Raw genomic sequence first — 25,393 nt, 5'->3', positions numbered from 1 at the left:
CCACCTTCTCTATTCACAATATGTTTCTGCAACTGCAGCCCAACTGTGGTTTACCACAAGACAGCCGAGCAAGCACCTTGAGCTCTCAGGTTTACAAGTGTGTGGGGTGGGGGTGGGGGACATGGGACTTCACTCTTTGCCTTCAGTCTTTGGCACAGTGGCGTTTTAGCAAATTCCTGTTTCTGAGTTTCTGTATTCTTATTTATTTACAGTGGAGATAGACTGCTTTTCGTAGTAAGAACATGACACTATTTTGGAGAGTCATAAGCAAACTGACACACAGACACAGCATGATATACGTGTACACACATAAACAAGGATATTAGTACCCCCTGACTGTCACTGCATGAGAGGGTGGAGGACAAGTGATGTAGAAGCCACTATACTCTTACTCTCTCTAATTAGATTCTGGAGACACCTAGACCTCAGGACCCTCCAGCACACTGGTTCTCAACCTGTGTGTCATGACCCTGTTGGGTCAGATGGCCCTTTCACAGGGGTCAAAAACCATCAGAACACACATTTGCATTATGATTCACAACAGTAACAAGATTACAGTTATGAAGTAGCAATGAAAATAATTTTATGGTTTGGGGGTCATGACATGAGGAAGCGATGGCAGGCATTGGGAAGGCTGAGAACCACTGCCCTAGAGGGCTGTTTCTTCAGCCCCCTGCATCTTTCTGTCAGTGACCTATTTTCCTTTAAAGTAGGTACCATTTCAAGTTGGGTAACTCACCTTTGTGACCAGGAATTCCGGCTTTTGGGTTTTCCGGTTTGATGCAAGGTCACTCTTCAGCCTATGCTGTCCTCAAATTTGTGATCCTCCTGTCTCTTAATAGGCAATGAAGATACATATCTGTCTGGCTTTTCTTATTGTAAGGCAATAGTAGAGTAAGATCATAATGAAAGAGGCCATAATAAATTTATTCAGAAACAACTAGAGGAAAAGAAATCACATTTCAAATATAACAAAGACATTAGAGGAATTGGAGTTACAAAGTAGAGACATCAAGGGGACAGCAGATTTCTGTTAAGACTGAGTTAATACTGCTGATGTCAAGATAGGAAGTTGAAGATATCAAGAAAGGAAGAGATGACTTGATATCTAGACTGCCATAAAAGCAGTGCTTAGCCTGTCCTGACCATTTAGTCAAGGAGTCTTGTCAATACCCAGTACCTCCCCTTTCCTCCTTTTGCATACTAGATTTTAACTTATCACTTCCTGACTTTTGCTGATCTTGCTGATCTAAAGATGGACCTGACCTGGAACCTCCACACTGGCCCTTTGATTTCTGGTGTTATATGCCAAGAAAAAGAGCTTCCAAATCAGCATTACAAGTGCCGGGATCAATTGTGCTCACTCCAAAACACAACAATGGCTTAAAAAAAAATGAATTTGAAGGTCATCATATCAGCCAGGTTTTTCATTCTGTGACAAGATTCACAGGAAGACATCTCAAAGAAGGGGAGATTTTACTCCAGGGTTTCCATGCATGGGTTTCTAGGCCAGGCACAAGCAAATACCATATGGAGAACAGCGCTGCATACCACATGACCACCGAGGGAAGCAGAGAGCAAGGACAAAATGCATCTTTCCCAGGCATGTCTCTAATGACCTCCTTCCTCCATCTTGACACCATCTCCTACTTTTCATACCTCCCGATAATTTCTTATGTACTATATACAGGCAATAAAGGGGCTGAGAAAGAAATCAGGGAAACATCACCTACTGATTTTTTTTGTTGTTTGTTTTTTTAGTGTTGAGTTATGACCTCGTCCCAGTTGGCTTTCTGTTGTTGTGATAACACCATGACCAGGAAGCATCTTGGGTAAGAAAGGGCTGTTTTTAATCATACAGCTTACACTCCATCACCCAGGGAAGACAAAGCAGAAACCTGGAGACCCCAACTACTAACGCAGAGACCAGAGAGAAATTGCTGCTTAACTGTCTTGCTCAGCTGCCTTCCTGTTAAGCCAGAACCACCTGCCAGGAGGTAGGCCTGCCCACATCAATCATCAATGAAGAAAACACCCCCCACAGGCTAATCTGATGGAGGCAATTCCTCAATCGAGGGGCCTCTTCCCAGGTGTCTCGACTGAACAAAAACTACCCAGCCCGACTTCCAAAATGTTGAAATCTCCATCTCTTCTAACTCAAAAGGATGAGTTCTAAGAGGCCCTTTGGTTTGCTTTGCCCAGTGTAGTAATTGCTCTCCTGAGGAAGACAGACCCAGACAGACATGGAGAGATGGGGGAGGGAGGGAGAGAGAGACACACAGGGGGAGAGAGAGGGATGGGGAAAGAGAGAGGCACAGGGGGAGAGAGGCACAGGGGGAGAGGGGGACAGGAGAGAGAGAGGGGGACAGGAGAGAGAGAGGGGGACAGGAGAGAGAGAGGGGGACAGGAGAGAGAGAGGGGGACAGGAGAGAGAGAGGGGGACAGGAGAGAGAGAGGGGGGACAGGAGAGAGAGAGGGGGACAGGAGAGAGAGAGAGAGGGGGGGACAGGAGAGAGAGAGGGGGGGACAGGAGAGAGAGAGGGGGGGACAGGAGAGAGAGAGAGAGAGGGACAGGGGGGGAGAGAGAGAGAGAGGGACAGGAGAGAGAGAGAGAGAGAGGGACAGGGGGGGAGAGAGAGAGGGACAGGGGGGGGAGAGAGAAGGACAGGGGGAGAGAGAGGGGGACAGGAGAGAGAGAGGGGGACAGGAGAGAGGGACAGGAGAGAGAGAGAGGGACAGGGGGGAGAGAGAGAGGGACAGGGGGAGAGAGAGGACAGGGGGAGAGGGGGACAGGGAGGGAGAGAGGGGGGACAGGGGAGAGAGAGGGAGACATGGGGAGAGAGGGGGACAGGGAGGGAGAGAGGGGGACAGGGAGGGAGAGAGGGGGGACAGGGAGGGAGAGAGGGGGGACAGGGAGGGAGAGAGGGGGGACAGGGAGGGAGAGAGGGGGGACAGGGGAGAGAGAGAGGGGGGACAGGGAGAGAGAGGGGGGACAGGGGAGAGAGAGAGAGAGGGACAGGGGAGAGAGAGAGAGGGACAGGGGAGAGAGAGAGAGGGACAGGGGGAGAGAGAGAGAGGGACAGGGGGAGAGAGAGAGAAGGAAAAACACAGGAAACCAGACACAGGAGGAAGGGGTCATGGGAAGGAGGCAAAGCTTATTTGCCATAAGCAAGTAATTCCTGGGGCCAGCGGCCTGGAGCATCCTCTGTGAGGCTCTGGAGGGAACATAGTCTGGCCAGGACCTTGACTCTAGGGTTCCAGCCTCTGGAAGTGAGAGTGAATACACTTGCTAGTTGTCTAGTTTGCTGTACTCTGCCACAGTAACTCTAGTATAGAGTGTTTCTAGTCCTGATTTGGAGGGTGAGGGTAATACCTCCCTATGGCAGGATGGAGAGGAGGGTAACAGCACAGGACCTACTTAGAGAAAAGGTGGAGATAAAAATCAACAGACAAACCAAGGCATTACTGTCCCTCCACAACAAGGTCAGAAGCAGTACAGAGGTCACTTTCTGTCCAGAGTTGGGGTTTATGGTGAAACAGCATTTCCTCATTTAGCTGCAAAAATATGTTTTTTTTGCCTTTAAAAGAATCCCTACTTAATAACTTAGTTTCTTTATAATATTGACTTTCAGTTTCAGGATATCGTTTGGTACTAAAATAGGAAAGGCATTCTTATGCAATGGCCACTTCGACAACGACATGTCAATTGGCGCCATCAAACATTTACTTAAGTCCTAATAATTATATATAACAAAGAATTATACCACTGTTTAAGATCTAGTCCTGGCTAGAATTCCACAAGAATGCATCGTGTGGAGGGTGGGGGGGAGGGGGAAGGAGGGGAGAATGTAAAAGTGTCTGGGGAAAGGACTTTTAAGAAACAAAACACCAAAAACCAAAACCAACAGCCCTGAAAGAACAGGGCTTCCAGGCACAGGGAAAAGTACTGATCCACAGTGAGAAGAAACTGAGAAGGGATAGCTGGGAAGTCAGCGGTGGACACACTTTTGCTCACCGTGCTGGGTCTGCTGGCACAGAAATAAGTTGAATAAATAAGGAGCCAATTTCCTGAACTGGGAAGCTGCACCGAGACTCACTGATTCTCCCTGTTTACAGTAGGGATTCACTAGAATACCAACTATAATGATTTCCGTTTAAGGCCAACAGGGAGACTTCTGGCTTGTGTTTTTCTAAGGGCCCTGGAAAAGCTACTGTGCCTTGCTAACCAGGAAGAAGCTGAAGAGACTGAAAAGCCAGCAGCTCTTTTTGGGTCCTAGCGTTGGAGGTGGAGGGTGGGGCAGGTGGTCTCAGGATGAAAGAGACAAGGAAACAAAGGGACTGAGCACTCACCAGAGAGAGAGCAAGCGAGCGAGCGAGCAGAGAGCAGCCCCAGGGGAAGAAAGCTGTAGCTGAACTGATGAGTTGCTAGTGACTAACCCTCCACCCGCCTGCCTGAGACGAGGTGAGACGGGCCTGTCCTTACTCAGAGACTGGGAGAGGCATGCAGGGCCCTGTCACCACTGGAGAACTGTAAGCTACTTGGTGGATTCTAGAGGTGGGGCACTCATTGTTTTCAGTTGTTTGTACACTGGGGTGTAGCATTAAATGTTTTTTTTTTTTTTTTACTGTTTGCTTTTGGGGAGCCCGCTCTCAAACAAATCACACAGGTAATCTTATTATTACTTATGAATGCCCGGCCTTAGCTTGCCTTGTTTCTAAAAGACAATTTTTTTTTTTTTTTTTTTTTTTTTTTTTTTTTTTTGGTTTTCCACGACAGGGTTTCTCTATGGTTTTGGAGCCCATCCTGGAACTAGCTCTTGTAGACCAGGCTGGTCTCAAACTCAGAGATCCGCTTGCCTCTGTCTCCTGAGTGCTGGGATTAAAGGCATGCACCACCTCCTGGCTTCTAGCCAACTCTTCTTAAGTTATCCTGTCCACCTTTTTTCCCCTCTGGCCTTTTCCTTTAGAATTCCTGTATATCTTTCTTTCCTTCTTACTGGCTGGGTGTGGCTCCTGACAGCCTCCACTTTGTTCTCTTGCTGCTCCAATCTTCCTCTTTTCTCCTTCTATGTATCCTCTCTGCCTGCCAGGCCCGCCTATTCTTGCCCCTGCCTCGCTATTTGGACCATCAGGTGTTTTAGACAGGCGAAAGAATCGCAGTGTCACAGAGTAAAACAAATGCAGCATAAACAAAAGTCCCACACCTGAAAATAATGATCTACCTTCCTCGGGGAGGCTTTACCCTTTCCACAGAGCAGATGGGAGGGGGGAGCAGTGGGGGGAAGGGGCACTGGGATTGCAATGGGAAAAATTAATAATGATAAAACCCTAATATTCTACCACAGTGGGGCTTGGATGGGAGGATGGGGAGGGACACAAGTCCATGGTCAGAGGAAGACCCTGGATAAGCTCAGAGGGTTCCAAAGCAGAACAAAATGTCATGACTGTGAGGAAAGGCCTTCTAGGGAAGAGGAAGTTGATGCTGGTAGTAGGAGGAAGATAGGAAAGGATGATGGGGTGAGAATTGCCAGAATGCTATTTACATACATTCATACAATTGTCCAAGGATACAATAAAAATCATAGTTAAAACAGACAACCCCAGGGAACCCAACCAAGGAAGCAGAGGGCCCATGCTTTTCTCTGCTTACCCCCAGGAATGCTACCAGAGCCAAGCTGTAAATACCAGAGAAAAATCCCTTGGCTGCTGGGGGAAGGGAGCTAATGCTGAAATGCCCCAGAGCACAGTCATTCCATGAGGTCTTCTCTCAGCCTGTGACGCATTTCTTCAACTCTAAACTCCTGCCATCTGCTCAGAACACAGCAGACCTGAATGAGGGAAAACACCCAAATGGAGAACTCCTCTGCCCTGTCCTGCCTGAGGGCAAAGGGAGCTGAGAAACTTAGCTTCACAGTTCAGAGACATTAGCTCATAAAAAGCTAAGTCTTTATCACAGAGTTTTCCCTTCCCCATCAATGTGAGGAGAAGTTCCCCCAAGCAGCCATATTTGTGTTGACACTCCTGTGTGCTTCTTAGAACTCTGACTGTGCAGAGATGGAACCCTGAAGATCCAGGGCCCAAATAGTGTTGGACTATCTTTAATCCCCTTAGCAGGCATTTATTATCAACCTCTGTATTGCACTTAACGAAAATCTTAATGATCAGATAAGACATTTGGAATGTATTATTTTAGCAGATGTTAAAATTCTTGAGGGAGGGCATAAAGGATGTCTAGCTTCTATCTGAGGTCTCAAAGACAGATTGAAGTATAATTCCACCGAAGTTCTCCCTGGGCTCCTTATTGAACATAGGTGAGGGGTTTCTTGCTAGAGTGTGGGGCTCTCTCCAAAGTTCACACCAGAACACTTATCAAGTAGCGATGACTTTCCCAAAGTTCACACCAGAACACTTATCAAGTAGCGATGACTTTCCCATAACCGCATTGATGGAGCCTGACCTTCCTCCCTCCCTCCCCTAATCTCCTTCCCCCTCCTACTGTATCCACTCTAACCCCTTTCCAGAGGCTCTGGACAGTAAGGGCAATGTTCCATACAATAGGTGGAGGGGATAGACTGGGTACTCAGAGAGTCTCCTGAACCTGTGGCTCCACCTCCTCGCCTCTCTAGTCAATAAGCCCAGCTGGGGTGATCATTTGCAAGCAGGCACAGCTGAATGCCTCAAGGTGGTGGCTGTTTGGTTCTGGGGGAGGACAGACCTGTACAACACTCAACATCTCTATCATTTCCTCCTGCTCTTAAGCTTTTGGCCCTCCTCTTCCACAAGGTTCCCAGAGGGCGATGGCATGGGTGGTTGCTCTCTGAATCCAATGCCTTTGTGCACTGCCTACACCTCACAGCTATTAGCAGGTTAGGGGTGGGGGTGGGGTGGGGTGGGGTTTGGTGGTGGGTATCTCTGACTACAAAACACGAATGAGAAGAAAGGATGAAAACCAAGAACAGGACATTTTCCAAATGGACAAGGACTGCAGTAGCAAACAATTGTCAGCACAGAAGTTGGGAAGCACTTTAGCTGACACATCACTTATCCAAGCACAGCAGTCACTTTCCCACACTGAAACCGAGGACATCCCTGGCCACAACTTTTGCTTCCCCGTACCAGGTACTGAATGTGACTTTTCCCTGGTGAAGTTATCCTTAAGGCCAATCAGAAATGGAGGTCTAACCGCGCACACTCGTGCCGCTATTTGACACGCTTTGCCTGGCACTTGCATTGTGAAGTGTGCAGGACCCAACCTGAACAGGACTCATAACCTCAATTCCCTCACCATGCCAAGAACTTCTGGCCTCAGAGGAGTTAGCTAGCAGGGAGGAGCCGCTTCCGCCCCAGTCCTGGCTTTGTTTCTCCAAGCCTAGCAGCAGATGCATGCAATGTCTTTAAGCAATGGAGTTTTAACATTCTTTCTGGAATGCAGCTGACAACTGTGGCAGAGGCCTTTATTATTTCAGGGGCCTTGACAACCTCTGAACCCACAACCGTGAGGAAAGTAACCCATCCTGAACACCGAGATTCGCAATGGTCTTACTTACGTGTCTGCCGGGGTGATGAAATGCCAAGGCCAAAAGTGATGTGAGGAGGAAAGGGGCTTGCTTTGCTTACAACTCCACATCACAGTTCATCACCAAAAGAAGTCAGAGCAGGAACTCAGGTCAGCAACCTGGAGGCAGGAGCTGCTTTCTTATAGAACCCAGGACCAGCAGCCACAGATGTCTCCACCCACAGTGAGCGGGACCCTCCCATACCAGTCACTAATTAAGAAGATGTCCTACAGCTGGCCGCCAGGCCTTAGGGAGGTCTGTTCTCAACTGAGGGCCCCTCTCTCAGATGACTCTAGCTTGTGTCAAGGTGACATAAAAACCAGCTGGCATGTCAATCAATCTCCCCTTGGCTGCCAGGAACATGTTCTTACCTTCTGGGCACTCTTGAACATTTGCAGGCGCAGGATACTGCAAACTTCCCCTAATTACCTTGCCGGTTATCACTTGTGCCTTTCCCAGACGCACCTGGAATTCCACAGTGACACCTGGCCTTTCCCCATGCTTGCTCCTTCTGCTGCACTTGCCTGTCTCCAACTCAACAAAGCACTCCAAGTTTAGCGTTATGCTACCCACACGTGAGGGAGGAGACCTTTATACGGAAGCTGGGCACAACAATGACGTGAAGCCTGGAGCCCCCCCCCAAAAGGCAGAGTGGGAGTGCTGACCCTAACCCTTGGTGAGGCACTTTAAAGTTCATTGTCCCCTGGGAATGGGAGGCTATTACAGAAGTTCAAACCCACAGGCGACCTTGGCCACTTCTTCAGGGGAGTATCGAGGAAGATTCTCATCCCCAGACCTTCCTTTGCAAGGGGCGTGCAATAGGAATTGCCTACAACTTTTGGTCACCTGTCCCCTTTATTCTTGGAACAAATTTCTGGTCTGGCCTTAAAGCCCTCCATAGGCTGACCAACACTGTGTTCCCTTGCCCACCAGTTTTGTCCCCAAGGACTCTGGCTGGGTGCAACTAAGTCCAGCCACACCTGGATTTGGAAAACGTGGAGAGGCACTTGGCCTGGCTTGCTCCCCTCTCAACCTGCTCCCTTTGCTTTAGCACCTTGAAAACATTTTGTATTTTACATGTGGACCCAATATGGTTGGATTGGTCCACTTCATGTGGGTCCCGGTAGCTTGACTGCCACTGATGTCCTACACCGGTCTCACAGCCCTGGTTCGATTGTTTTCTTAGTCTCTGGTAAATACAGTGCTGCCTAGGTGTGTGGACTGGCCATCAAAAGCCACTTCCCAATAGCCAGTTCCTTTAGTAGCTGCCCTTCTATTGTTTCCCGCTCCCCATATCCCTGAGGACCTCAGCTAGGATAAGCACTACTCCCTAAGGTTTATGTGAGCCAGTCCACCAGTGACCAATTACTGTGAGATAGCTTTAGTCTGTGAAGACTTTTCCTCAGGAAGGAATGATTGGGTTAGTTATATTGCTCAGCTTTTCTGCATCGGCAACATCTGGCAACATCTGAACCGATCCCGTACTGCCCACATTGCCCACAGTCTCATAAGGCAGGTGGCGAGGGGCTACTCCACCGCTTCTCCAGCTCCTGCCACGGAATATTCCGATTACCGTAGTCTCTGGCTCCAGGCCACTGTAAGACCTCTGTCAGCCTACTACTGGACAATATGCTTTTTCTCTGGGTTAAAGCTAGGTAGGCCCTAAGAAGCGTCTTCTATTACTTCTAGGCAACCCCCCCTTCCTCCCTGACTCCTCCCACGGGATCTGGTGTTCCAGGAAGGGTTCGGTAATTTGGGTTCTCTTCACCCTTTGGCTATAAAAGGCAGGTGAATACCTCCATTTTCCCTCGGCTTTCATCCAATTTAACTGCGAAATCGGAGGCCAGTTGCTGAGACTCCAACCTTACATCCATGCCTGGCTCCAATTCCCTCCTGGTACCTCCGGTTGAGCGGCCTCTGCAGCTGCTTGCTGATATTTTTGCCCCTGGTGTACTACTCCGAGGGCTCGTAATGTCTGCTGTAGACTTTTGGTAGTTCTCAGAGCATCTCTGCACACCCATGTCAAACCTCATCTATCAATCAGACTTAGCACTTCATGCCTAGAAGACTGTCACCCTAAGAGTACCCCTACAGACAGCCTCTGCCCAGGTGGCCTGCCCATAGTGACATTCCACAGTATTCTCTGCCCTGTTTATGTCCCAACCACTACACCTACTATCCTGCAGGGATACCCACTATGTCAAGATTTTCTTTACAGTGATCCCCCAAAGTCAACTTCATTTCTGTTGTCCATCTCATTCCCCGTATTAGGGACAGCACCGTTTGCTCTTCTCAAGCTCATTCTCAGTTTTGTCCTGTCCAGCTGTCTAGCCAGGCATTTCGACAATTACTTTCCATGGGGGAGACCTGGGCAACGCCTCTCTCCTCTTCAGGTTCCAAGGACAAACCAAGGCAAAACCCCTACCAAAGTTCACTCTGGAGGAACTAATCAATTTATTGGGCTTACTTACAGAGGGTTACTTACTGGAGTATGGGGACTCTCCCCACCACAGAAACACATCTTCCTTTCTCTCAGCCCAGACACGAGCTGGAACATTGCTTAACATAATCTACTGCAGACCCTTGGGAGAGGTGAGTCTACAAGGGCTAGGGGCATCTCAGGATGCCCAAGAGTTTCATGCTGAGCCTTTAATCCCAGCACTCAGGAGGCAGAGGCAGGTGGATCTCTGTGAGTTCAAGGACAGCCTGGTCCCAGTAAAGCTACACAGAGAAACTCTATCTCAACAAACAAACAAACAAAGAGTCATGATGCAGAACATTCTGCACACTACTTTAAGCATGAACCAGATGTTCACTTACTTTCCAGGACAAATTGTCAGGGCAAGCATACATCTATTAAAGCGCACTCCTGAACTCAATACCATCAAAACAGAAACAGGTAAATTCTCCCAGACACCTCTGGTTTTTGTGTTAATCTCATAGGCTCACTGAAGAGATTAACCTATAATCTGTTTACTAAATAAGGAAAATTAGAAACAGAGGGTCCCAGAACAGGAGGTTTGCGGGCTTGAGGACAGCTAAAGATGACATCTAGCATAACACTTGGAAAGGAAAATTCAAGGACATGTGACACCGTTACCTGACGTGGTGATGTGAAAGGTGCTGCCTAGTGATTTATTATTGTGTGTGAGTAACAGTGTGCTGAAGGCTATAGGACATTGCAATGTAAGTTCTTTGATATAAAAACGAGCTGGCTAAATGTGGAAATTAAACATGGTGTCAAAAGAATTTATAATCATAAATGCATCAAAATGTTCAGAAGTTGCTGTTAATCCTGGTTCAGTCAAACCATTTTATAAAACAAAGTCAGGTGTCTTATTTTAAATAAAGAAACAACGATAGCTCCACAGAGTGGCTCTGAGTGTTAATTGCATGCAAGTGCTCTGGGAAGCTATCGAGTAGGATACAAACGCCAATGATAGCTCACTCAACTATAAAATACATCTCCATTTCTCCACCCAACCATCTCCCCAGGATGCTGGGTAGAAGCAGGTGACTCTCTAATGGAAAAACACCAATTTCTAAAATTTAGAACCCTTGAGAGACAAGGAAAATGAAAAAAAAAAAATAGTAAAACCTTAGAAACAAAGAGGGTAGTCTAGATTAGTGGTTCTTTTGTTTAATTATTGTTGTTTTTGTGTAATTATCCTTTGCCTGACTTTAGAAAAAAGCTTTGAATATAATGCTAGTCATAACTAGAAATGCCTGGAATTTATAAGAACAGATGAGATGCCATTTTGTATATTTTGCCAGGCTAACATTTTATTCAATTAAATTATTAGTATTACCATTCATATGTATACTTATTTTTCCTATAAGTGTGTAAACTTCTACTAAATATATTAACTACAATCAACTACTTGCAATGCACTTTATCATATATTGTTTATTTACAATGAATTACTTTTGGATTTATAGAACCTATAAGACAAAAATTACAGTAAATCTTTGATGAATTACTGGCCTCAAAGAAGAGATTATACATTTATTTTCTAACAGGAGGGGCTAGAATCAAGTAAATTATTTCACAAGTGTACATAAAATATAAACAATATTTGATGTTTTGACATCACGTGGAAATATCACATACAGTCACTACTGATAACTATAATAGTAATAATAAAACAAGGTAATATTTATCAAATGGCTATTCTAAACTTGTAATGGTCCTAAGCATCTCACGTGGACAATTTCATTTAACTGAATACTTCAGATACTTGTTACTGCATATAAAAAGGGCTACACGGAGAGATGGAAATACAAATAGTCCTTCTTTTACCAGATACCACAAGGGACTCTTGAGTCAACCTTGTGTTGTTGTGGCTGTTTCTATTATCTGTTCTCTGTGTCTGTAAGAGCTTAATGTTTTCTGTATGAAGCAAGCTTTGTACTCACACGGTTTTTGTTTTCCAATTTAAATTTGTTAAATAAGTGTTGAAAAAACCCACAACCGAGGTTTGTATGCTTTCTTCTTAAAGTTTAGCATTGTACTTTTCAACACGTTGGGATTTTTTCCTATTGGGCTTTGGTCTCTGTTAGGTTGCCTTTGCCCTAACCTTCATCTTCTTTCTCTCCTTCCTCAATAGTCTCTTCTTTCTCCTCCGCTTCCTCCTCCGTTCTCATTTCCTCCTCTGTTGAAAATACTTTTCCCTCAGAAAACATCTGCCTTTCTGCTGAGATATCTGGAAATTGAGACTGCATTATCAAAACAATGATGACAGAGAGCAAAAAACATGCTACTCTCAGGAAAAGGATAAATAAGCATAGAGGATCACACACAAGTGGGCGGGGCACTTCCCAACGTGGATACCAGAACTGGTAATCTGTAAATTAAAGAAGCAATTGAAGAGAGCTAGATTCCATAAAATAGTTTGTTTAAGAAATAAAGGACAATGATACATACATGTAGCTTGGTCACGATCTGCATTGCCTAGAAAGAAAAATAAAAGACTATAAAGAAATACATATATATTTTTTTCTACCTCTGTAAGAATTTTCCCATTAGTACTGCTACCATTCTTCATTCTCTTAGAATCTAGGGCAGTGGTTTTCAACCTGGGGTTGCAGATCAGATATCCTGCATATCAGATATTTGCATTATGATCCATAACAGCAGCCAAATTACAGTTATGAGGCAGCAATGAAATTAATTTTATGGATGGGGGTCAAAACAACATGAGGAGCTGTATTAAAGGGCCTCAGCGTCACGGAGGTTGAGAACCACTCAAGTTTTTGATGTCCTGTTCCAGCTAGGCTAGTAGCCAAACATAAGCCTGCAATATTCTTTTCAGTAGAAGCCAGCCTGGTTGGCTAGAGACATGCAGGGCTAAGGGTTCTAGCACTGATGACGTCTCCAAAAGCACGCTGTCCCTTAGCTATGCACTCCAATTCTGCCCTCAAAAGACCCTTCCCACTCTACAGGGAGGCGGAGAGCCCCAGCTCCCCCATCTTCCTCCGTTTGCCTTACTCCAGACTAATATGGGCTTACTTATTTCTCATGCAATTCTTAGTTTTGGTTCATTTTCATTTCTTAAACAGCAAGATGAAGTCGACCATCTGGGATTCGTTGATTTTAGCTGTTTTTTTTTTTTCCACCAATGAGATAATTACATTTGAAAGGAGACACATTTCTTTTCAGCTGTTCAACTGGGTAGGGAGGGTCAGGGGTCAGATAGTCACTGTCTTTTCTTTTATTGAAAGTAGATTCTTCTCTCACATAATGCACCCTGACTACAGTTTGTCCTCCCTCTTCTCTTCCTGGTTCCTTCCCACCTGTCCCCCCCCCCCCCAATCTGGATCTGCACCCTTTCTAAGCCGATCATCATTGACTTCCACTGAGACAGTATAAATGAGTGGACATGTGTGGAAGGCGCACTGGCAATAAGGGCTTTGTCATGCACTGATACTGTTTCTGCGCTGAAATTTAGAATTTATTTCTTAGGCTCCCTGGAGATGACCTGAACTCCGTTGCACCTGTGATGTCATTTCAGCATTTTGTTTTTGGTCCTTCGTACTTTATGTGGTGACTCCTGTACCAGAGCATCTTTCAAAGAACAAAAACCCTTCTCTACATGGCATGCAGGTGCCCTTCCTGCTGCATGGGTATTGCGTTTAAGGATCATTTAGTAGAAGCAGCCATGTCGCCCATCTTCACGTGTCACCATTAGTTTACATTTATTGCATTCTTTTTTTATATTTGTATCTGATTAAACATTTAATCAAATTTAAATTTGTTTATAGATATGTTGATTATCTGCTTTTGAAATAAAGATTTTAGTTTATGTGTGTGCTTACATGTGATACACATGCATGCACGCATACATGCATGTGCCTGTGGAGGCCAGGTGTTATGTCTCATAGAACTGGAGTAACTCATGGGTTTGAGCTTCCTGACCATTGAACCCTCTCTAAAACCCATGTCTATCAGCTCTTAAGCCTCAGTTTCGGCCCCTGGATATAACAGATATGAAAACACAAATCTACATATTTTTCTCCCATTGTCAAGCTACACACTATTTAAGGAGTCAGTTGTGAAGTTCTCTCAGAGATTAACTGTTAGTTCCTTAATTCTGAGATCCTTTTATTTTCCTAGGGGAGCAATAGGAGGGCCAAGGAGGGCAGAGAAGGGTCTGCAGTGTGGAGGATACCTACAGGTGACTCTGTAGGGAAAGCATCGGAGTCGGGATCACTATTAACAGCACAATAAGGCCAGTGCCAACCACCTTGCTTTCTTACTGTCTTACATCTTACAGATTTATTTTATCTTACTGCATAGAAGATCTGTGCACTTGTCATCAGAGCGACACCGGGTACAAAATGCCCCTGCCTGATAAGGCCTCCTCATCTGAGTTCCTCTAGAAAAAAGCAGAAAGTAAGAAAACGCTCAGTTTCTATGGTATTTAATATTCATTAGATGCGTGTTAATTACGTTATCGATTTACGTCAATTAAGTGATGTTTCCACATTTAACTACTTTAAGAGGATGATCTATGAGTGGCTATATGTAAAGATATTTCATGTTAATGTTGATTGCAGCTCTGTTCACAATGCTGCTATGGAACCAACTTCTTTATCCAGCAACAGCCACCTAATTGGGCTAAAGCCCTGACTGACAGGAAGAAATTCATGCCTGGACTGTATCCTGAGCCATCTACCTATGGCTGGTGAGACCATGGAACCCAGAGACTGCCTAAACCTGTTGAATCTTTAACTGCAGTCAGCACACTCATCCTTCTAGACACAGGTAAGTGCTGTTTGCACTCTCGCTGACAAAGCTTCTCTAGGCAGTATGGTTGTCCATGGTGGTCAACTTGACTCCATCTGGAATGAACTACAATCCAGAAATGGAAGGCACACCTGCGAGAGACTTTTTGCTTGGTTCTAAGTGGGTGAATCCACCCTGAGGTAGGAAGACATACACCTTTGATGTGGATCCTTGGGTGGGAGACACACTTTTAATCTGGGCCACACCTTCTGCTGGACATGAAAAGAGGGAACTTGCTTTTTGCATGCTTGCCCTGTCCATGCTAGCATGTCCATTTTGTCACTGGCTCAAGAGCCTGCTTTGGGATCGATCCTAGCATCGACTGAAGACCAGTTGAAAGATTCAACCTTGTGACTGAGCAACTACTGGATTCTTGGACTTCTGTTCACAGCCAGTCATTGATGGATTAGCTGGACTCACTATAACCTTTAAGTCATTCCAACAAACTATATATATATATATATATATATATATATATATATATATATCCTGTAAGTTCTATTGTTCTAGAGAACCCTAGAGAACCCTAATATAGACACCATTACGGAAGGTCACAAATGGTCCAAATGCAGAAGTCAATTGACTGAGGGTTTCCTGCCCCCAGTTAATACCTTTACAACACAACCTCTAGCTAAAGGCTCAGGGAACTTCAAAGAAAGGGAGTAGAAAGACAGGACATCTGCTATGAGATAGTTTTTTCTAAAAACAAACAAAAGACATGGGCTGGGGGGGGTAGATGGGGGGGGGGAGAGGTCTGCTGTGGAAGTAAATGTGAACAAGATACAGTGTATGAAATTTCCAAAGAGTCACTACAAATATGTGTATAAAAGATTGCTAAAAACAAACCACAAGATCCTCTACCTCTGTATATGTAAGTCTGTAAGTCCTGGGCCATTGAATATTATGGATTTTATTAATGATTCTCTCATACAGAACAAAGTAAGCTTGAGATAATCACTAGTATGTTTTAAAAGCAGAGTTTTCTTTGGTTGATTACAGCAGAGAAATCAAACATTTGAAGTATGAGGCTTTGCCTTAGCTTACCCAATGGTGTGTGTGGGGGGGGGGAGGGTGTATTAAGGAACACAGAGCTTGTAGCAAATCAGAGAAATGCTTGGCCGACATTTGGGAAGCAAATGGGAACCCGAGCCCCACAGCTTCATGGAATTGAATTCTTGGTAACAGCCTGAATGATTTTGGAAATGAGTTTACCCCATTGTAGTGGACACACTGATTTTGATTTTTGATGCCCCCATTATGTGGCTGAAGTCATGAGTCTTGATAGTAAGTGGATGCTCTTCATAAGCACCGTGTTTGTGATATTTAACTGTGCAGCATTAGGAAGTCAGCCCATATGCTACGACCCTCTTCAGACACCACTGGGTATGTCGGCACTAAGGGGATGCCCTGATTGCATGTGCTTTCTCTCTGTAGCCACACTCTACAGAGTAGTCTTACAAAAAACCGTTCTTTATAAAGCATAAATGAGATCATGGTAGTCAATTGTTTATGACCTGCCAATGACTATGCCAGTCCCTAGAATCAATTCCAGAAGCTTTACCATGCTATTGTTTTTCTGTTTGGTCTATTTACCAACTACTCTTCACCCCAACCTCTAACCAGAGCTACCCACTTCTCAGCTGTGTTACATTCACACAACTTCAGAGGATTTCAAAAATTAAATTATTTATGTGCTCTCTCTCTCTCTCTCTCTCCCTCTCTCTCTCACACACACACACACACAAACACACACACACACACACACACACACACACACACACACACACACACACACACGGGGATGCCATGGTGTGCCTGTGGAGGTCAGAGAATAATTTTCAGATTTCACGTTGAAGTATTCTTATTTTATTTCAGTGTTGTTTACTGCTTTAGAATCACTCACCCTGGTGCATAATTGCATATGAAAAGTGCTGCGTGTTTGACATTTCCAACACTTGAACATGGAGTCACAGCACAACCAACTTTGTAGGAGCTGTCCCAAACAAGCTGAAATAAGCATGCCAAAGAAATGTAAAATCTATATAGAAGTATTTGTGTCACATATACTATATTCTATTCACACAGGACCTTTAACCAAGAAATTCAAGGGCTATCAAAACTTGTGTTATACCCAGGCAAGGCCATGTATGTACGTCAGCGTTGCCATAGTTTCATATAATGGAAAACACAGAAGAGGGACAATGCGGAGGCAGCAGGCATCTCATCTGATGAGATGGTTTGCCTCCGCCTGGTTAAACTGGACGGTTTCAGTCTTTGGCAGCAAGGAAGAAAGATTAGAGAAAGAAGAGGGAAAGTTTTGTAAAAAGTGGAAGTTGCTAGTAGAAGGGAGAAAAGAGGAGTAAGAGGCAGGGAACAAGCAAGATGCAAGTGTAGCAATGACAACAGCATCTATCTCTCCTCTTGCAGAGGAAGCTGGATCACAAAACTAAGCCAAGTATGGGCTTTTCATTAAGAAAGACCTAGAGGAGGTAAGTGGACCCTGAATTACAGGGGGGGAAAAAGAGACTTGAATAGCGAGAGACATTCCAGAAAGTCTATGTGTGATCTCAGTATAAGTAAAATTTCAAGTGAGGAAAAAGGCCTTCTTTTGGGAAGGGGAGTCATTCCTGTCTCCTATCCAGTTTTTAACAAACTTGTTGTTTTAAAATTTCAATTCTTAAAGCAATATAGCGATATATTAAAGAGCAGAGACAAAAATCTAAGGGCAGACCATTTGTCAAGAAACATGTGTGAGGCCCTGGGACCTATTCCTACTACTGCAAATCTAACAAAATAAAATAATAAAACACAGGAGTTGAGCAGGGTGTAGCAGGTCCAAAACCAGGAACAAGGGTGCCTTGGTGACTTGAATCACAGAAGAGAAACAATACAGTGACATGAGTGGGGTAGAGATCACAGCAAGGAGTCTAGCCGGGCTATGTGGAAGGGGGGGGGGGGAAAACTGATGAAAAGGACTGATCAAAAACCCTGTGAAGATGTGGAGAATTCATTTTCTAGAGTACAAAGAGTGCAGTTCAAAACCATGAAGAAATTTCAAAATCATGTTTTACATGAAATGTGATAGCTGATTGAAGCGGTCATCTCTTAAATAAATTCATGTTCATTCAAAACCTCTGATTTCTGTCATAAACACTTATTGGAGAAGCTAATCAGGGTCATGTTTCCGGAATAGGTAAAAACACAAGGCCTCTGCCACTTCAGTTACTGTCTAAAATAATAAAGGTGAGTACAGAAAATTAAAGGTGGCTGAGAATTCCTGGAGTGCTGGGCACGGGTGGTGGAAATAACACTAGAAGTCAGCCAACTAGTTATATAGTCTACCTACTAATATATGGGGAATTAGGACACCTTTTATGCTTGCTCACGGTCAGTAATTTGTAAGTCATTTTCTTTAAGAGTCTTCCTACTGTTTCTATCGTGTACTAGTTTCAGAACAACCCCCTTGATCTGGAGGTATGCAGACAATGGTTATTTCTTGTGTGACTCACAGAAAGGATGGAATGGTGGGCATTTAAAGACATAGAGAGGATTAAAATTTGTATCTTATCTAGGGAGTAAATTTATAATTTGAGCTTATAAATTTAAAATGGAAAACTAGGTAAAGCAATTAAGAAATCTACTAATTTAAATAACAACATACAAATCAGATACCTGAATATAATGAGAACAGTCCTCTTCAAAGCAAGTGTCATTGTGAAAATTGTAATTTTTCCTTTCTTCATGCCAGCTTCTGATAGCGATACTTGCAGTAAATTCATGTTCAGGACCAATCCACATGTTTTCGCCAATATCAGTAAATACAGGGTGGGACCCATGCCCTTTGTCTAAATAAATATTATGCTGATTCATACATTTTTTCCCCCATGCTCTAGCAGTACGTGATAAAGCTACATCCCAAGTCTGAAATGCACAAAAATAAAAAAAAATCAGAGAAAACAAAATAATTAAAAATAATGTTGCTTTAATGTTCTAGATTACTTTCTTGATGTTTACTATTTTGGGAAGAACTAGACCAACCTTGAATTATCCCACCTCCTTGTTTTCTAAGCAATATTTGTAATAAAAACTTTTTTCCAGGTCATCAAAAAATAATGTGACCTCTTCCTAAGACAAAAGCCTGTGAATTTGTCTGTAACTGAAATATTCAAGTGAAAGATTAAACTAATCATTCTAATACTATTTCATATAGCCTTTTAAGGATTACATAATACAACATACAGCAGTTTGATCAGAATACACATGTTTAATGTTCTGTCTTTTGTGCCTATAAACTGAAATATCCATCTAATAACTATTAATTTTATATAGAATTTTTTTTTTCAGATACAAAACGAGGTCAATGTACATTTGGTCTTTATGTTGTCAAATTCCCAGCACCAAGAAGGCAGAGACAGGAGGCTTGCTAGGACTTCCTGGCTGCCATTCAAGCTGGAACAGGGCACTAGATTCCAGGAGAAATCTTGTCCTACAGGAGTAAGGTGGAGAGACGGACACCTGACACCCTCTCCTGGATTCCGTTTGGCCATGCACTTCTGGGCTCACACACAAGCATGACACACGTGCACATATACACACATGTGCGCGCACACACGAACACACACACACTCACAAGCATGCGCAGGCACGCACGCACACACACACACACTACAGCTGTGTTAAGCTCTTTTGACATGTAAATTTCCTCATAAAACTTCCCAATAAATGCATCCAATTGCAATCTACTTACAGAATCATGTGAAATTCCTTTCCCACAACCTTTCAGACAACTTTCTATATTCATTAAGTTCTTACCTCAAAATCTCCTTTCTCATCTTTAGCAACCAGTTTACTTTAGAGAAAAATCATGATTTATCTTTGAGCATAACATAGTGGGCTGAGAGTTATTTTCCAAGCACCGTGTATCCTACATTCCCTTCTTACTGTTCACACACAGACCATCATTTCACAAGTATTCCTTACTTTACAGAGTGCTCAAGCTGACAATCATAGATGGAAAGCTAAGACTTAACCTGCCATAGTTTTAAGGTAAAAATGTTATCAAAAAGGTTTTGGAAATTATTATTATTATTATTTTTTTAGAAAGACATTTAAACATTTAAAAAAAAAATAGGCATCCTTTCAAGTTATTTTCCTATTGCCATTCACTGGCTGTCAGCACAGCAGAACAAACTTTGAGCTTGGTGACAGATGCTGTCTCAAAAGAATAAGGTCAAAAGCATCAGAAGAAGACACTGGGTGACCTCCTCTGGGCTCTATATACTTACAAATAAATATGCGTGTGTGCGCGCGTGCGCGCACACACACACACACACACACACAACTGCACACATGTATAAACACACATATAGCACACAACAAAGGCTTTACTGAGAAGTGAAGGTTGTCCTGGATATAGAAATCTGGAACTTATCATTCATACCCTGACAGAGAGAATATTACAGGATGTATTTTTGAAAGCAGGAAATTTAGAAATAAGATTTGAGTAAACAGGTCACAACATTAGCATGCCCAATTACTTGCATTTATAGACACTAACAATGAACTATCTGAACAGAAAAATTGGGCACAGAGTTCCACCATAACATTAAAAAAGTAATAATAACCTGTAGTGATATTTTGTTTGTAATCGAACAAATAAAGCTTGCCTGAAGATAAGAATGCAGAGCTGAGCCACTAGTTAGACACACACACACACACACACACACACACACACACACACACTAAGCCACTAGTTAACCACTAGTTAACCACACACCAAAGCCACTAGTTAACCATAGAGGACAGGCAGTGGTAGCCCACACCTTTAATCCCAGCACTCCTGAGACAGAGGAAGATGGCTCTCTGTGAGTTCAAGGCCACCCTGGTCTACATGGGAGTGAATCAGTCTAGAAAAGAAACAGAGCTCACACCTTTAATCCCAGCATTTGGGATGGCATGCCTTTAATCCCAGCACTAGGGAGTAATGTAAGGGAGGAGCTCAGTGCAGTCTCAGGGCAGTCTGAGGTTTGGTGGAGAGCATTGCAGTCTGCAGTCACGCTCGCTGAGGGCAGGATCAGCCCCTCTTTGATCTGAGCCTTAGTAGAGGGAAGAACTCTCTAGTGGCTTGGCTGCTCTTTGCTTTTCTGATCTTCAGCTTGACCCCCAGTATCTGTCTCTGGGTTTTTATTATTCATGCTACAATAACCTTAACCAAACTGAACTTTTTTTTAAAACCATAGAATATTGCTAAAGAAAATCAAAAAAGGACTAATGAAAAGACCGGTATCTATGGCCAGGGACTGAGAGACTTAATTAACATTGAGGTGCCCTCACTACACAAAATATTCTGTAAAGTAGTATGACCCCCACCAAAAGCTATTCCAATAGACTCTTAAGGGACACTGAATAGAATTAAAAAAATAACATAAAACAAAATAAAGTCCCGAAAGAAAACAAACTGTGAAGAGGGCTTGGCAGACTGGAATGAGATAAAGAGCTCTGAAATAAATTCCTAAACTCACACATGAACGTGGTTCCTACACAGGCTGCCAAGATCAATTAATGGACAAAAAGCAATCACAAATAGATAGATCAAAGTCCTAGATGTAAGACTTGAAATTATGTTTTGTTTTTTATTGTTGTTGTAACAACAGTTTAAGAAAAATATAAGGGAAAACTTAATAGATTTGGATTTGGTAATGCTTTTTCTAAGGCAGTACCAAAAGCATATGGATGAAGGAAAAAGAGTAGACCTCACCAAAGTTTTAAGACATTTTACTAATGTTTATTTATTTTTACATGTTTCGCCCGCATACACACATGTGCACCACCTGCATGTATGATGCCCACAGAAGCCACAAGGGGATCTTAGAGCTCCTTAGAACTTGGGTTACAGTAGACTGCGAGGGCTGGGAACCAAACCCAGGTCCTCTGCAAGAGCAGCCAGTGTTCTTAAGCTGAGGCATCTCTCCAGGTTTAAGACTTTTACTATAAACAGATAGGCAACCTGTTGGGGGCATAGGAATGTTAAGTACACGGAATGTCTTTCCAATGGGAAAGATGACAAACCTGTTCTTCCATCCAGAAAACCGAGAGTTGGCAGTGGTTAACAAACAGCCTGGTGATCTGCATTATCTGTTGGGCCAGGCTGCATCAAGCTCTTACAGCCAAAACCCAAGGTGGATAGTAATCTAAGTGACCCTTAAAGCCAGAGGCTCTCCCAAGCTCCCTTAGCTAGGATTGAGTTGACTATTAACCCAATGACCTCTATGCTACCTATATGACTGAGACCAAGCCAGACCCTGAACCTATCTATATCTTGGAAGAAATGACATGTATACTGAGTTGAATTCAATGTAATTAAGCTTCCTTGTGCGCCAGGAAACGTCTCCCAAATTATACTGGGAGTAAACACACTGCCTGTGATTAGACTACCTGGAGTCTGATCAAGGTTGACAAGGTCAATCTGCAACGGTTTTCATTCTTATCTCTTTGTGTGGTTCAATTTCCCTGTATGACACTTGCACGGACTCCCTCAGCATGTTAGACAATGACAGAAGGCCTCCATAGATTCTCCTCTCCCACACACTCCTTCCCACCTTGGACTTGCTCTGAGCCTGTCTCCCTCTACTGTGTTCTCTTCCTCTTTCTGGGTAAGGGACCCAAAGCAAAGCACTGGAGAAAGGGCAAAGGAAGGGGAAGAGGAAGGAAGAAAATAGTGAGACACAACTCACACCAGCTTTTATTTAGCGTAAAACAAGTAAACTTACGCTAAGCCTAAAATGTATCATTTCAAAATTTTAAATTACATGATGCAGGCTTGCAGGTCTAGGGCTTTCTACTCTTTTTTATTTAAATAGCTTACGATTCGGAGATCACAAACAGAGCTTGCAAAGGTTGTGCTAGAAACCAGTGTTTACTCATGTTAAACTTGTCGAGACAGTAACAAGGAGTAGGAAATAAAACGCTGGCTGGGGAAGAAAACAACAAAAACAAACAAACAAAAACACCCATCAGCAAAGAAGATTATATGAGGAAAAATAATGACTTACTGACTCTGCAAGGACAGAGAAGGCAAACAATGGAATCAGCATTTCGGAAGGTAGCATTAGGCCCTAAGAGATGGCTCTGCAGCTGAGTTCCATCCCCAGAGCCCACAAAGCAGGACAGAACAAACTCTGCAAGTTGTCCTCTGAAAGCCACATGCTTGTCACAGCTTGCACGTGTACACGTGTGCACGCACACACACACTTATAAAATAAAAAATTAAACCTAAGAAAGGATTTTTCAAAATTTTTAAAAACCCCTCTTCATAATCAATTTAGCAAATGATTGAAAATATTAAAGATGAGCCGGGCGTCAGTGGCTCATGCCTTTAATCCCAGCACCTAGGAGGCAGAGGCAGGTGGATCTCTGTGAGTTCGAGGTCAGCCTGATCTACAGAAAATATTTAAGATGTAGAAACGTAACACTTGCCTGTTGCTGGTATTTGCTTCATTTCCCAGAGTCTTTAACAATAGTAACTGCTACATTTCAAATTTTTACTTAAAAAATTTTATACTGTTAACATTCTTCAAAAATTTTTGTTGACAGAAAGTACATCTGTGTGAGGGCAGACTTGTGTAATTTATAATGTAAACTAGGAGTGCTTAATTGGTTAATAGGGATTTTTGCAATCATTTTTAATGACTATCATGGTATCTCCCAAGCAGCAAGGAAATAGTTGATGTTGAACAGAAACAGGAAAAGAAATATGGTAGTTTTTCAAGAGACAGCAAAATATGGGTCTGTATTAGGGTGTTGGAGTCTCAGGACACTCCTTCCAAACCCTTGGCTTCTCCATCCTTATAGTTTCCATGAAAAAGATTCTGAGAGACAGACACCTCGTAAGTGCAGAACACAGGGAGAGCTGCCAGGCTGTGTTCAAGACAGAGGGTGGGCAAAAAAATGCCAAAAATGCCAAAGGAACCATTGACCATTGTACCAATCTACCTTTTAGACAGGCTTTATTGACCTCTAGTCTTTAAAACAAATAGCTTTCCTAAGGACAATCTTCCTACTCAGATGTTTGAGAAGCCTATTTAGACTGGCAGCCAGGAGTTGGAAACATCCTTTCCTTTTTCATATTGTGTCCTTGGAAATGAGTTTAGATAGTACCCACTTAATGACCATTTGAGCACTTCAGGAGTCACATCTCCTCCCAAGGCTAGATATGTCTCAGGTCCGGTTCCTCTGACTGCAGCCCTTGACTTTAGAAGCTGCTGATTATGGTAGCGTCCCCCAGCCCTCCAGTCTTCTGACCCTGGTAACACCAAGCTATCTATCTAACAAGGGGGCTAAGACAAGCCCTCGGGAGCAAAATTCAATGCAGTGATAAAAACAGACAAACAAAACCCCTAAAAACACAAGGAAAGAAACGGAAAAGCAAAGCAAAAACAAACAAACAAAAAGCCTAATAAACAAGTTTTTGTTTGTTTGTTTGTTTTGGTAGAATTAATGTGAAAACATTTACAATGGGGAAAAAAAATCCAAAATTTTAACTGAAAAGGATCTCTGACTTTGTATTTGTACTGCCCCGAGTGCCTCACTTTCACCTAATTCAGATCCAAGGATTCTCTCTTAGTTCAATATTGTTAGTTGACTGGCCATTGATAAGGTTGCATTGACTCTTAATGCTTGGAAAAAATAAATAAACAAAACCCCGAAACAAACAAACAAACAAACAAGTTGCATTAAAATACAGCTTCTAAATTGGCGTCCCATAAAATTTGCACCCCCACTCGGTCCTACGGAAAACCGTGCAACCGATCCTGTATCAGAGCGGCAGTGGTCACATATGCATTTTAAACCCCAAGTACGTGTGTTTTCTCCGCGTTTCCCCACGCTGAGAAGTGTCCCGGGTGGTGGGAGGTTTGGGAAGCATCCTCCGGGCCTCACCATGAAGCGCAGGTTAGACCCTTGGGGGAAGACGGAGCCTCGCAGCTCATTGTGGAGATTCACGTACTCATTGATGAAGTCCACATCCTCTTCGTGAGGCAGGGGGTTGACATTCAAGCCAGGGCCCGTCAGGAGGAGCCACAGCTCACACAGCCACAGCTTCAGCACACGCCCTAGCGTCCGGGGATGCGGCTGAGCACCCCTAACCACAGGCCAAGGCAGGCAAGCCTTCATGGTCCCTCAGCAAGGACAAGCCAGTGCACATGCGCGGGCCCGCCCCCGTGACCTGCCAATCTACGGGTAGGCAGAAGGCTCTTAGGTGGGAAGAGAAGGAGGGGCGAGAAGAGGGCGGGGAGGAAAAGCAATCATGGTACACATCTGCTCACTGACCCAAGTCAGGCTTGAGTTAAACGAGTACGTGGTGGTTTTTTTTTTTTTTTTTTTTTTTTGTTTTGTTTTTTCTTTTCTTCTCTAGATAATTGAGCATTATCTAGAGTTGATTTTTGACACTGAAAGGTGTGTCTTCATTTACTGATGTAGTAACCTTAGTTTGTGCCCCAAGTGTTGAACGCTTAACAAGTCTGAGATACATTGTAACTATGCAAGGGGGAATTCA

General features: G+C 43.6%; 1 protein-coding gene across 1 annotated transcript; it reads right to left on the bottom strand.

Annotated features, from left to right (window-relative positions):
• Positions 1 to 12,128: 12,128 nt before the first annotated feature.
• Glipr1l2 (GLIPR1 like 2) lies at positions 12,129 to 25,011 on the bottom strand. Its single transcript, XM_051176280.1, has 6 exons — positions 24,778 to 25,011; positions 16,745 to 16,848; positions 14,346 to 14,431; positions 12,481 to 12,507; positions 12,357 to 12,400; positions 12,129 to 12,272 (listed from the first exon to the last, which is right to left on the bottom strand). Exons 1-6 carry the CDS (start codon positions 25,009 to 25,011, stop codon positions 12,129 to 12,131), a joined length of 639 nt encoding a protein of 212 aa, XP_051032237.1.
• Positions 25,012 to 25,393: the final 382 nt, after the last annotated feature.

Source organism: Phodopus roborovskii, unplaced genomic scaffold (genome assembly GCF_943737965.1).
Source record: "Phodopus roborovskii unplaced genomic scaffold, PHOROB, whole genome shotgun sequence".
In the NCBI taxonomy this organism is placed as follows: domain Eukaryota; kingdom Metazoa; phylum Chordata; class Mammalia; order Rodentia; family Cricetidae; genus Phodopus; species Phodopus roborovskii.
Note: the sequence above shows the minus strand (reverse complement) of the source record. Positions and strands in the feature narration are given on the sequence as shown.